Source organism: Oryctolagus cuniculus, chromosome 1 (assembly GCF_051225735.1).
Source record: "Oryctolagus cuniculus isolate XC-2025 breed Fujian yellow rabbit chromosome 1, ASM5122573v1, whole genome shotgun sequence".
Lineage (NCBI taxonomy): Eukaryota > Metazoa > Chordata > Mammalia > Lagomorpha > Leporidae > Oryctolagus > Oryctolagus cuniculus.
The window spans coordinates 205,450,966-205,464,611 of record NC_142867.1 but is presented as its reverse complement, the minus strand read 5'-3'; the positions used below and the strand labels follow the sequence as shown (position 1 = coordinate 205,464,611).

General features: G+C 39.9%; 2 protein-coding genes across 2 annotated transcripts in view; both read left to right on the top strand.

Moving 5' to 3' along the window:
* The first annotated feature begins 29 nt into the window (after window positions 1–29).
* On the top strand, window positions 30–12,631 carry MRPL50 (mitochondrial ribosomal protein L50). Its single transcript, XM_002708144.6, has 2 exons — window positions 30–143; window positions 11,677–12,631. The coding sequence occupies exons 1-2, from the start codon at window positions 52–54 to the stop codon at window positions 12,062–12,064; spliced, it is 480 nt and encodes a 159-aa protein (XP_002708190.1). The 5' UTR covers window positions 30–51; the 3' UTR covers window positions 12,065–12,631.
* LOC100348617 (bile acid-CoA:amino acid N-acyltransferase) overlaps window positions 30–13,646 on the top strand; it is a 53,235-nt gene continuing 39,618 nt past the window's right edge. The window contains exon 1 of the mRNA XM_089301382.1: window positions 30–143. The gene's annotated coding sequence lies outside the window, so the exon portion shown is untranslated. The remainder of the gene's footprint in view (window positions 144–13,646) is intronic.

Genomic DNA, 13,646 nt, shown 5'->3' with positions numbered 1-13,646 from the left:
GCGCCGCCGACGGCGGAGGGCTTGAGCTCAGTGTCGCGGCTCTCCTGGAAGATGGCGGGTCTGGCAGTGTGCGGTGTTGGTAGAAGAGGCTTTGCGTGGATGGTCGCAAGAGTGACGCGCAGAGAGTTTTGGTCTCGGTCCAGGTAAAGCTGAAGATTGGACTGTGGGTCACGTTCTAGAAAAATAAGAGAAGCTGAGGGCGGTGAAAGGACGAGTTCAGGAAGGAATGTCTTGTTACTAAGCCCTGGTCCTTAGCCTGCTCAGTGCAGGGGCGACAAGGTAGGGTAAGGGCCTGAGTTCAGCGCCTCCTCTGCTACTGATGCGGCCCAGGCCCTTCCCGCCTCGGTTTCACTTTCCTCCTGTGATGGTGGAATAGCACCTTCTTTTCCTTCCATTTCATTCATTCATTTATTAAGCAAACAGTATGGACCACGTGTGCGAGTGACCGAGTGCGGTGTGAGCAGCACTTGCGTGGAACAGTCGACTTAGAAACACGGACGTGAAAGTGCTGGATCAACTCATTTGTAGGCCGTGTTTCTTACGATTCAGTAGTGAGACGCAGCCTCCTCTAGTTCGTTTGTTGATTGATTGATTGATTGATTGATTCACTCAGCAGTCAGGAAGCGCGTTCTCTGGGCTGGCATTTCTGTCAGCAGGTACATAACAGTGGCTGCAGTGAAATCCCTTCTCAATGCCTAAGTGCCCCGACCATCGAGGAAACGGGGATCTGCAGAAGGGAAGTGTTTTTCACAGTCACGGAGCAAGTTAATGGCAGAGCTGAATCTGTCACTCGGGTGTCTTAACTACCTAGCTACCGTTTTTGCACCGTGTGGAGCAGGTGGAAGGTAAATCTGTCCTGGTGCTGAAAGCATCAGAATTTAGATAGGAACCTCAGGTAACAATGGGTGCCCTCTTAAGGCTCAAACAAAAATTATTCTATGGTCCAGATTTTTATCAATCAGCTCTTTATAAATTTCCTCTCTTCCTTTGTTAGTATTTGTTACTTCCCAGATTTCCAATTTGTTTTATTCATTCACTCTATTTTTAGAGTGTCTGCTATATACCGCACTTTATTTCAGGGGTTGCTAAGACATACCAAGGCTTTCTCATCACAGAGGATGTGTTCTACTTGAGGAAAAAAATGGACAGTTGTAGACTATAATTTTAGGAAATAGTGAATTATGAAGAAAACTATACCCATGTAGGATAACTGAAATGGAATTTTATTTTATGTATAGATATAAAATATAATGCTTGATGTAGTGAACTGATTGCTACAATTTGGCTGATGATATCTGTCTCTGTTTTGTAGTGAGAACACTTAGATCTCTCAGCAAATTTCACATATATAATACAGCACTGTTAGCCACAGTCACTATTCTGTACAGTAGAGTTCTGGAACGTACATAACTGAAACTTTACCTCTGACCAATATCTCCACCACCATTTTACTCTCTGCTTTTATGAATTTTTCTTTTTTAGACTCAACATTGTGTCAGCCGGCTTTTTGTCACTATAACAAAAGACCTAAGGCAGCCTAGCTGTATAAATGTGTGGTTTGTGTCTTTTGGCTCATGGTTCTGGAGGTTCAAGTTGAAGATCGGTCAGGGCTCATCGGTTGGCTTCTGGAGATAGCATTCTTACTGGTAGAATCTGGAGTTGGCACAGGACATCACAAGGCAAAAGACTATGCATGTCTGGCTATAATGTGTGGTCTCTTTTTTTCTCCTTATAAAGCCACCAAAATTAAATCATGTGGGCCCCAGCCTACTGACCTAATATCTAATCACTCTTCAAAGGACTCATCTGTAAATAACACAATCAGGTTAAATTTCTGCCCTCTTAGTACCTAGCAGTGGACTTTGGGAATTAAGCTCCTTAGTGAGTGCAGGGGAAAATCATATTCAGACCATAACAAACATGAATGCAGTCATGCAGAATTTTTCTTTTTGTGTCTGACTTATCTCAGCATCATGTCCTCCATGTTCACCTGTGTTGTTGAAAATGACAAGATTCCCTCTTGTTAAGGCTGAATAATATTTCATGTTATGACAGTTTTTTTTATCCATTCATCTGTCATGGCTGCCATGTCTTGGCTATTGGGAATAATGCTGCAGTAAACATGGTAATAAAGATGGAAATTTCTTTGAAATACTGATTTTATTTCTGTTGGATGTGTACTCAATACATAATGCTAGATCTTAATGATTCTTTTTTTTTTTTTTTTTTTTTTTTTTTTTTTTTTTTTTGACAGGCAGAGTGGACAGTGAGAGAGAGAGACAGAGAGAGAAAGGTCTTCCTTTTGCCGCTGGTTCACCCTCCAATGGCCGCCGCTGCAGCCGGCGCACCGCGCTGATCCTGGCAGGAGCCAGGAGCCAGGTGCTTTTCCTGGTCTCCCATGGGGTGCAGGGCCCAAGCACCTGGGCCATCCTCCACTGCACTCCCTGGCCATAGCAGAGAGCTGGCCTGGAAGAGGGGCAACTGGGACAGAATCCGGCGCCCCAACCGGGACTAAAACCCGGTGTGCCGGCGCCGCAAAGTGGAGGATTAGCCTATTGAGCCACGGCGCCGGCTCTAGATCTTAATGATTCTATTTACAATTTTAAAACATTTATTTGAAAGGCAGACAGAATTTCCCATCTTCTGGTTCATTCCTCAAATGCCTGCAACAACTGGAGCTAGTCCTGACCATAGCTGGAGCCAGGAACTTCATCCAGGTCTCCAAAGTGGGTGGCAGGAACCCAAGTACTTAAGCCATTTTCTGCTTCCCAGGTACATTAGGTGGAAGCTGGATTGGAAGTAGAGGTGGGACTTGATTCCAGGCAGTAATAGCTTGAGGCTTTGATTTACATTTCCCTGATGATCAGTTATGTGGAGCGCACTCTCCTTGGCCACCTGCATGCCTTTGGAAAAGTGTCCATTCAAGTCCTTTGACCATTTCTAAATACAATTGTTATTAATGTTGTTTGCTATTCATTTAAGTTCCCTGTGTGTTTTGGATATTATCACATAACAGATCTGTTAAGTGTATGGTTTGAAAATAGTTTTTCATAATCTGTGGGTTGAGTTTTTGTTTATTGTCTCCTTTTTTGCTCAGAGGCTTTTTAGTTTGATGTAGTCCTATTTGTTTGCTTTTGTTACTTGTGCTTTTAGTATTATATTTTTTTTAAAAAAAATTGCTGCCAAGACCAAAGTCGGAGAACTTTTACTCTGTTTTCTTACAGGAATTTTTATGGTTTCAGGCCTTACATTTAAATTGGTAGTCCATTTTGAGTTAATTTTTGTATTTGGGATAAGATAAAGGTCTAAATTCTTTTCTGCATGTAGCTATTTATTTTTCCCAACATCATTTATTGAATAAAACGATCTTTTCTCTATTGTGTCTTCTTGGTGTCCTGTGTGTGGGTGTATTTATGGGATCTCTTTTCTGATCCATTGGTTTATTGTATTTTCATGCCAGTGTTATACTGTTTTAAATTGTTTAAATTGTTTAAAATTTATTTTATTTTTTAAATATTTGTTTATTTGAAAGGTAGAGAGAGGGAGAGATCTTCTATCCATTGGGTCACTCCAAATGGCTGGATTAGCAGTTTTGATTACTGTATCTTTGTAATAGAATTTTAAATCAAAAAGTGTGATCCTGTGATCCCTCCAACTTTGTTGTTCTTGTTCAGTTGAGTGCTTTGGTGGTTCATGTGAATTGTCTTTTTTTTTTTTAAGCTTTATTAATATATTTGAAAGGCAGAGTTACAGAGAGGCAGAGAAAGAGAGATCTTTCATCCACTGGTTCACTCCCCAAATGGCCACCACAACTCTCAGAGCTGGGCCAGTGCAAAGCCAGTAACTTCTTCTGGGTCACCCATGTGGGTGCAGGAGCCCAAGGACTTGGGCCATTTTTTTTTCCCCAGGCCATAGCAGAAATATGGATCAAAAGTGGAGCAGCTGGGATTAGAACTAGCACCCATATGGGATGCCGGCACTGCAGGTGGAGGTTTAGCCTACTGCACCATGGCATTGGCCCATAGCATTGAAATTTTGATAGGCATTTTGTTGAATGTATAGATTGCTTTAGGTAGTATGAGAATTTTTTAGCAGTGTTAATTCTTTCAGTTAATGAATGCGGGATATCTTTCTTAGTGCTTCAATTTCTTTCTTCCATCAGTGTTTTTTTCGTTTTCAGGGTGTCTTCCTTGGTTACATTTCTTACTATTTTTTAAAAAAATTTATTTATTTGAGAGAATCTATCTTTGGTTCCCTCTCAAAAAATACCTACAATGACTGGGCCAGGCTGAAGCCAGGAGCAAAGAATTCAATCCAGGTCTCCTATGTGGATTTCAAGGATCTAACCACTTGAGCCATCACCTGTCACTGTCCACAGTGCACATTAACATGAAGGTAGAATCAGAAGTTGAGCAAGGAATTGAACCCAGGTACTCCCAAATGGGATGTGGGCATCTTAACTGCCAGGACCAAATGTCTAACCAGTGTTTTAATGGCTTTCATTTTTTTCTTTTTGCATGTATTAAGAAATAGTGATTTATTTTTATTTACTTAATTTATTTTGTTCTTACAGTTTTGTATTATGGAGTCTTTGGAGTGTGTCACTAGTAGGAATGTGTCATCTGCAAAAAGAGAATTGTACTTTTTCCTTTCTGACTTGAATGCCCTTTATTTCTTTTTCATCCCAAGTAGTTCTGGGTAGGACTTCCAGTACTGTGTTGAATGGATGTGAGACTGAGCATCCTTGCCTTCTACCAAGTGTTTCCAGCTGATTATGATGCTAGCTGTGAGCTTTTCTAAAAATGATCTTTATTGATTTGAGGTAAATTCCTTCTCTGCCTATTTTGTCTCATCCTTTTAATATCATGGATGAGTGTTGAATGTTGTCAAATTCATATTCGACATCTATTGATTGTGCAGTTTTAACTTCACTCTGGTAATGTAGTGTTATCACATTTATTGATTTGCCTATGTTGAACCAACATTGCATTCCAGGGATAAATCCTATTTGACCATAGTGTAAAATATTTCTGAGGTGCTGTGGGATTTGGTTTGCTAGTTTTTATTGAGCAGTTTTGTATCTATGTTCTTTAGGAATATTTGCCTTAATGTTTCCTTGTGTTGTTTTTGTCTGCCTTGGTATGAAGGTGATGCTAGCTTCCTAAATGAGTCTAAAAGTGTTCCCTTTTCTATTTTTTTGGTATAGTTTAAGAAGGATTAGTATTAATTCTAACTTTAATATAGAGTAGACTTAAATGTTGCCATCTGGTCCTAGGCTTTTCCTTATTGTGAGGTTTTTGATTTCTTCCTTGTTCTTATTTGTTATTAGTCTGTTTAGGCTTTCTGTTCCTTCTTTAATCTTGGTCTTTGTAGGGTGCATGTTTCTAGGAATTTATTCATTACTGTGGGTTATCTAATTTTTGGTGTGTGTGTGTTTATAATGGTCTCATGATTCTTTTTATTTTTGAGGCTTATGTTATAATGTCTTCTCATTCATTTCTGGTTTTATTTATTTGAGTCTTTTTTTCATAGTCTAGCTAAAGACTTAATATTTTTGTTTGTAATGCCTTTTTATTCCTTATTGCATTTTTATTTATTTTCTTCTTTCTGCTAAGTTTGGGCACAGATTCTTCAGGTTCAGTGTTGAGTTGTTTGAATTCTTTCTTCTTCTTTAATGTATGTATTTATTGCAATGAACTTTCCTTTTAGTGCTGCTTTTTCTGCATCCCATAAGTTTTGGTGTGTTGCGTCTTCTTTTTATGTTGATATATTTAAAAAATTCCTTTTGACTTTCTATTGACTTAGTATTCTTCAGGGATGCATTGTTTACTTTACATGTATTTGCGAATTTTTTTCACTTTCTTGCTGTTACTAAGTTTTTATTATTATTTTTTTAAAAGTTTTATTCATCTATTTGAAAGGCAGTTACAGAGAGAGAGCACTAGCTGCCATCTACTGGTTCACTCTCCACATGACTGCAATGACCAGGGTTGGGCCAGGCTGAAGCTAGGAGCTGCTTCCTCATCGCCCACTTGGGTGCAGGGGCCCAAGGACTTCACCACCGTTCACTGCTTTCCCAGCTTGCTCGCTCTCTCTCTTGCTCGCTCATGCTCTCTCCCCCCTCCCTCCCTCTGTCCCTCTCCCTCTCCCTCTTTCTCTGCAACTCTTTCAAAATCATTAAATGAATTTTTAAAAATAAAATAAGAGCTGACGCTGTGGTGTAGCAGGTTGGGCAAAGGCCTGCATTCCTGTGTCCCATAAGGGCACCAGTTCGAGTCCCAGCTGCTCCACTTTGGATTCAGCTCCCTGCTAATTTGCCTGGGAAAGCAGCAGAAGATGGCCCAAGGACTTGGGCCCCTGACTCCCCCGTGGGAGCTTCTGGCTCCTGACTTCAGTGGCTATTTTGGCCATTTGGGGAGTGAACCAGTGGATGGGAGAGCTCTATCTCTGCTTTTCAAATAAATATTTTTTTTTAAAAGAAAGCTCTGCATATGTATGTATATTATTAGGTCTGTTAGATTTGTAATGTTATTCAGGTTCGCTGTTTCTTACTGTTGTGTCTTGATGTTCTATTCATTAGTGAAAGTGAGGCATTGAATTTTCCTACTATTTTCTGTTGATTTCTCTTTTCTGATCTCTCAGTACTTGCTTTCTGTATCTTGGTACTCTGATGTTGGGTTCAGATATGAAGAGACTTCAAAGTATTTGTGGGAAAATGGAATTAAAAGATAAAAATATAAACTTTTTCTCTCTGTATCTCTGTGTAACTCTGCGTTTCAAATAACTAATAAATAATTTTAAAGGCAGAGGGCGGCATTGTGGCATAGTAAGTAAAGCTGCTGCCTACAGCACTGGTATCACATATAGGTGCCAGTTCCAATCCCGGCTGCTCTACTTTCAGTACAACTCCCTGCTAATGGGAAAGCAGCAGAAGATGGCCCAAATGCTTGAGTCCCTGCACTCACATGAGAGACCTGGAAGAAGCTTCAGGCTCCTGGCTTTGGCCTGGTCCAGTCCAGCCCCAGCTGTTGTAGCCATTTGAGGAGTGAACCAGCGGATAGAAGACCTCTCTCTCTCTCTCTTTTTCTCTCTGTACCTTTGCCTTTCAAATAAATAAATAAATCTTTAAATATGTATACAAGTCTTTAAACATATATATAAACTTTATTTTTCAGCGTAAACTTTTCTTATTGATGATACCAGCCATTTAGTCCATCCCTAAAGAACTGAGGTTCCTAGCAATTAAACCGTGCACCTGCAGTCTCTTGTACATTATCAGTTGAAGAAAAATGAGTGCCCTTTAAAGATGTTTTAAGATTAGGAAGCAAAACAAAGTCAGAAGGAGTCAAGTTATGACTGTAGTGTGGATGGTGAGTAGTTTCTGATCTTAGAAAATTGCCCTTGTTTGGTGAGAGGAATTAGTAAGAGAGAAGCTCTCTAGTGAAGCTTTCCTGGGAGTTTTTCTGCTAATGCTTTGGATAACTTCCCCAAGACTCTTATAAGGTGCAGTAGTTATTGTTCTTTGGGCCTCCAGAAAGCTAAAAAGAAAAATGCTTTGAGCATCCCAGAATACCCTTGTCATGCCCTTTGTTCTGCTTTTGCTTTGATTGGACTGCTGGTATCTCTTGGTAACGATTACTTTGATTGTGCTTTGCCTTCAGGTTCATACTGGTAAATCATATATTAAAGTTCTTAAAGAAGTGCCTGCAGATCTTGATCAACTTGTGTAAACATTCGCAGCTATACTGGTGTCTGCAGTTGATCTGATTGCAGCAGTTTTTCAGTCAGAATTGTGTAAGCTGAACCAACTTAATATCTATGGTATTGGCTATTATTTCTGCTCTTAATTATCAATTATCTTCATTTAGAGCACAAACAAAATTGTTCCCTCACAAATTGATGTGTATATAGTGCTGCTGCAGAGGGTTTCATCCACATTGTCTCAGCCTTTCTTCAAACAAGTTACTGTTTGTAAACTGTGGATTTCTTTAGGTATATCATCCCTGTAAACTTTTCATAAAGCATTAATGGTTTCATCATTCTTCCATCCAGGTGTCATCATAAATTGAAAAAATTAGAATTTTTTTTTGCTTCAGTGTTAGCTGCATTCATGTTATTGTGATGAAACTCTTTTCAAACCAGTGTCTTATCCTTCTTAATGCCTCTAAATAGATCCAGTTAAGTCACGTTGTAACAAGTTGGTATGCCCTTATTTTGGTGCGTACAGATTTTGAAATCTAGTCATAGTTTCTTCATAATACGTGATTTCCACGAACTTTTTGAAGACCCTTGTATATTTATAATTATTTGTCTTCCTATTGATTTAGCCTTTTTATCATTACTTTATGACCTTTGTCTCTGGACAAGGGTTTTTGACTTAATGCTTATTTTGTCCCACATGATGCATAGCCACTCCTGCTGCTTTTGGTTACAATTTGCATGGAATATCTTTCTCCATCCCTTCATATTCAGACTGTTTGTATCTTTAAATCTATAGTGAGTTTTCTTGTACATAACAAATAGTTGGGTTTTGATCCATTCAGCCACTCTGTGTTTTAATTGGAATATTTAATCCATTTACATAACTTACATACAATTACATGAATTTACATGCAGTGGCATATTACTGGAATAGTTTGAGGAAAATATGAGAACTGAGGGATAGATAACTCCTAGAGATTTTTTGTTGTTGTTGAAAAGGTGAAACATAGCTGAAGGGAAACATGGGGTCTAGGGAGAATTTTTTTCTTTTTCTTTAAAAGTCAGAGGTATTGGAGCAAGTGCTTGGTGCAGCAGTTAAGACGCCAGTTGGGATACTCCCGTCCCATATCAGAGTACCTACGTTTGGCTCTTCATCTAATTCCAAGTTACTGACAATGCTCACCCTGGAAGGCAGCAGGTGGGTCTCTGCCACCCACATTGGAACTTTTGGATTGAGCCTGGACCAGCCTCAACAATAATAGGCATTTGGAGGGTAAAATAGCAGATGGAAGATCTCTGTCTTTCTGTCTCTGTCTCTGTGTCTCTTTCAGATAAAATGAAAATGGATAATGTTTATTTTAAAAGATGGGAGATATAATACCATATTGTATATCCTGTGAATAGTTTAATAGTATCTTTGTTTTCTGGTACTGTAACAAACTGCCTGAGACTGAGTAATTTATAAGTAAATTAAAAAGAACAGCAGTTTATTTGGCTTATGGTTCTAGAGCCCAGGAGGACCAAGAACATGATAACTGGCATCTGCTGTACATCTGGGCAGCCTTCTTGCTGTGTCATAATATGGTGGAGGAAATCATATGGCAAGACAGAGCAGCATGCCAGCTGGAGTCGTTCTTCCTCTTTTTTTAATTTTTTTTTTTTTTTTTTTTTTTTTGACAGGCAGAGTGGACAGTGAGAGAGAGAGACAGAGAGAAAAGTCTTCTTTTGCCATTGGTTCACCCTCCAATGGCCGCCGCGGCCGGCACACCACGCTGATCCGATGGCAGGAGCCAGGTGCTTCTCCTGGTCTCCCATGGGGTGCAGGGCCCAAGCACTTGGGCCATCCTCCACTGCACTCCCGGGCCACAGCAGAGAGCTGGCCTGGAAGAGGGGCAACTGGGACAGAATCCGGCACCCCGACCGGGACTAGAACCCTGTGTGCCGGCACCGCAAGGCAGAGGATTAGCCTAGTGAGCTGTGGCTCTGGCCCTTCCTCTTATAAAGTCACTGATGCCGTAAGGACTTACCCTCATGACCTCATCTAATTACCTTTTAAAGGCCCCACCTCCAAAAACAATTAACATTTGAATTTGAGGATTTGGTGTTTAACATACAAACTTTAAAGGGATACACTCAGACAACACTAAGGAGATAGTGGGAAGCTAATAAAGAATTGTTAGAGAAGGAGGGATTAATTACTAGAAGAAAGTCTGAATAGTTAAGAAGGAATGATATTAAAAACCATATTTTGGGGCAGATACCATTTTTTTCTGGTGGCTCCAATTTTTTTTTTTTTTTACATTTATTTTATTTATTTGAAAGAGTTACAGAGAGAGGTAGAGACAGACAGAGAGGTCTTCCATCTGCTGGTTCACTCCCCAGTTGGCCACAACGGCTGGAGCTGCGCTAATCTGAAGCCAGGAGCCAGGAGCCTCCTTCGGGTCTCCCACCATCTTCCACTGCTTTCCCAGGCCACAGCAGAGTTGGGTGGGAAGTGGAATAGCCGGGTCTCAAACAGGCACCCATATGGGATGTCAGCGCTTCAGGCCAGAGCGTTAACCTGTTGCGCCACAGTGCCAGCCCTTGGTGGCTCCAGTTTTTGTAGGGTTGGTCAGTCTTAGTCATGGATGCCAACTCTATGAGAAACGAATTTCTAGGTAGTTCATGAACAAATCTTTTATTATGCACTTTTATGCTATGTCAGCAGATTCCTTCCGTTTGGCCCATATACTGAATAATAGTTACTCAAGCAGATACTAAATATGTTTTCTTTTTAAAAGATTTTTATTTATTTGAGAGGTAGAGTTACAGACAATGAGAGGGAGAGACAGAGACAAAAGTCTTCCTTCTGTTGGTTCATTCCCCAAATGGCCACAAAGGCTGGACCTATGCCGATCCGAAGCCAGGAGCCAGGTGCCTCTTCCGGGTCTCCCATGTGGGTGCAGAGGCCCAAGGACTTGGGCCATCCTCCACTGCTTTCCCAGGCCACAGCAAAGAGCTGGACTGAAAGAGGAACAGTGGAACTAGAACCCGTGCCCACATGGGATGCTGGTGCCGCAGACAAAGGATTAACCTGTGCCGTGACGCCAGCTCCTAAACATGTTTTCAAAGAACCTCAAAAATCAATAAAATGGATTTCTGTGTTTAGGAGCTTATAATATGGTACAGTGGTTCTCAGTCAGACTGTTATCCACTCTTTCTTTTGGTTGTTAAGACTGGAGGATATGAGTCCTATTGACATCTGATAGAGACCAGGGATGCTGCTAAACATCCTACAATGAACAGGACAGCCTCCCACAATAAATAATTATCTGGTCCAAAATATTTCAGTTTTGAGGCTAGTAAGAGAAGTGGAATGCAAATAAAATTAAAACTGAGGTAGAATGTGATATACTCTGATAGCAGCACTAAGTGCTGAGATGAGAGGAATTTACAGTAGTGCTTGATTGAGGGGAATCAGGTAAAACTTGAAAAAGAACAGTTTTGTATCAGGACTTGAAGAGTCAGAAAAATTTCTGTATGTAAAGGTGAAAAACAGGTATTCAGAAAGGATATAACCTGAAATAACACAGGGTATCATGAAAGTGGGAGTGTGGGAAACAGAATATGAGTTAGTTTGAAGAGGTTATTGAGTTCATCTAGGGAGGTGAGATTAGAGATGTAAATTATGGTTGAGTCTTAGAGGACTAGGAATCCAGAGTTGATATATCTTTCTTTATCACTAACTCTATGGAATTCTTACAGTATGTAAAACAATGTACTTAGTATTTTTCTGTCTGTAACTACTTATTCACCCTTACCCATTCCAATGGCAGGGACCTGTTGTATTCTTTTCTACTCCACAGTGCCCAGAGAGTAGTAAATGTGCAAATTATTTGTTGATTTTGATTAGTGAGCAAGATTCAGTCTGGTGTTTGCTGATTTCACTAATGCAATGAACCAAAGATTCACATATTTTTATTTTGGACTACCCAGAAAAGAGGAAGAGCTGGTGGAGGCTGAGACAGTAGAAGAGGTGAAGAAAGAACCTCTCTTGGTGTGTCCGCCCATACGAAGCCGAACGTACGTGCCACCTGAAAATCTCCAGAGTCTTTTGGAATCTCGTGTTAAAGAAGTTTTTGGTACGGCTCTTCCCAGCAATTGGCAGGACATCCATCTGGAAGATGGTCATCTGAAGTTCATTCTCTTGGGGCGCTTAGCTGATGACTTGGGCCATGCAGTGCCTAACTCCAGGCTTCACCAGATGTGCAGAATCAGAGATGTTCTAGAGTTCTATAATGTTCCTGTTCAAGATAGATCGAAATTTGATGAATTTAATACCAGTAATCTACCTCCTAATTTGAAAATCACTTGGAATTACTGAGTAATGCAGAGGATGAGCACATTGATAAATTCCGCCCCCCCCCCCCAAGCAAGGGGGCTGCTTATTAGACCTTTTGCTACTTTACCATCAGAACTATTCTCTAGACCTCATTGTTCTATAGACGACTGCATCATCTTTTTTTTCCCTCATGTTGTGAATCCACAAAGAAATAAGAGAAATTTCTTTTTTCACATTTGATGAATCCAATTTATTAAAAAAATAGAATTAGGTCAATAATAATTTATGGAATTTTTTTTCACCAGAGGACATTTTAAGATAGGAGGTTGTTACAAGTTCAGACTTGATCTTTATCCTTCATAGGCATGAAGTAGTAGTTGCAAGAAAATGTTTTAAAACTATTAGGGCTCTTAAGTCCGAAATGGAATTATCACATATTGCACAGGTACAAATAAGGAAACTTGTATTAGATAGTTAGAAAAGTCTGTGTTATATATTATAGAAAATTCTTTATTTCACTGTTTTACTGCATGAGTAGCAATAGCAGAAAATAATATTGTGCCTTCTGGATTAATCTGTTTTGGAAATTAAAGTAATTTTCTTAAAGTATGTTGTGTGTTTTTACTTTTTTTAACTGAATTTTGGTTTTATTTTCTGCCTTGTCACTTGCTTAAATTAAGTATTATAACTGAAAAAATTATAATATGTGCCATCTATTAAGTGCTGTGATTTTTTTTGTTTTATATTTATAAGAGATATGCCAGATTCTATGTAAAATGTATATTCCTCCTCTCCAGAGGAGGTGTCGCTTACTTCAGTCCTCTTTCTTTCTTTCTTTCATTCATTCATTCATTCATTCAGTTAAACAGAGAGAAGGAGAGGCAGAGAGAGGGGGCTTCCATCCACTGGTTCCCTCCCCAGTTGACCACAATGGCCGTAGCTGTGCTAATCAGGTTCCAGAGCTTCCTCTAGGTCTTCCCACGCTGGGACAGGGGCCCAAAGACTTGGACCATCTTCTACTGCTTTCCCAGGTCATAGCAGAGAGCTGGATTGGAAGTGGAGCAGCTGGGACATGAACTGGCGCCCATATGGGATGCTGACACCACAGGCAGTGGCTTTACCACAGCATGGGCCCCTAGTCCTTTTTTCTATAACTTTTAAAATGTGGCCTGGAATACCCCAAGTATCCATTTTGCAAGTTTGATGTGATTTGTGGAAATTACTCAAATAGAATGTTATCAGGTGGGTCTGTCCAAAATTGGTGATTAAATTAGGAATTGTTTGGGCTTTGGGTATGACTAGAGAGTGATGAAACAAAAAGAAGCAGTTTCTTATATTGTTCTATCTTAACTACCAGTGATTCTGAAAGAAAAATGTTAGAAATGTTTTAAATAAAGTAAATTGATTTATTCTCTTTCCCTGACTGACTCCTTTAAGGAGAGCAAAAAATAGTTGGGTGTATAAATTCTGGAATATTCATTAGAAAAATCAGTCAACAGTACAGTCATGCTCTTTAAATGTCAGCAGACATCTAGAACTTCAGAAGTGTCAGCATGTATGGAGCCCTGGAACTTAAAACATCATAGCTGATAACAATTATATTCCTCTGCTGCTACTAAGTGAA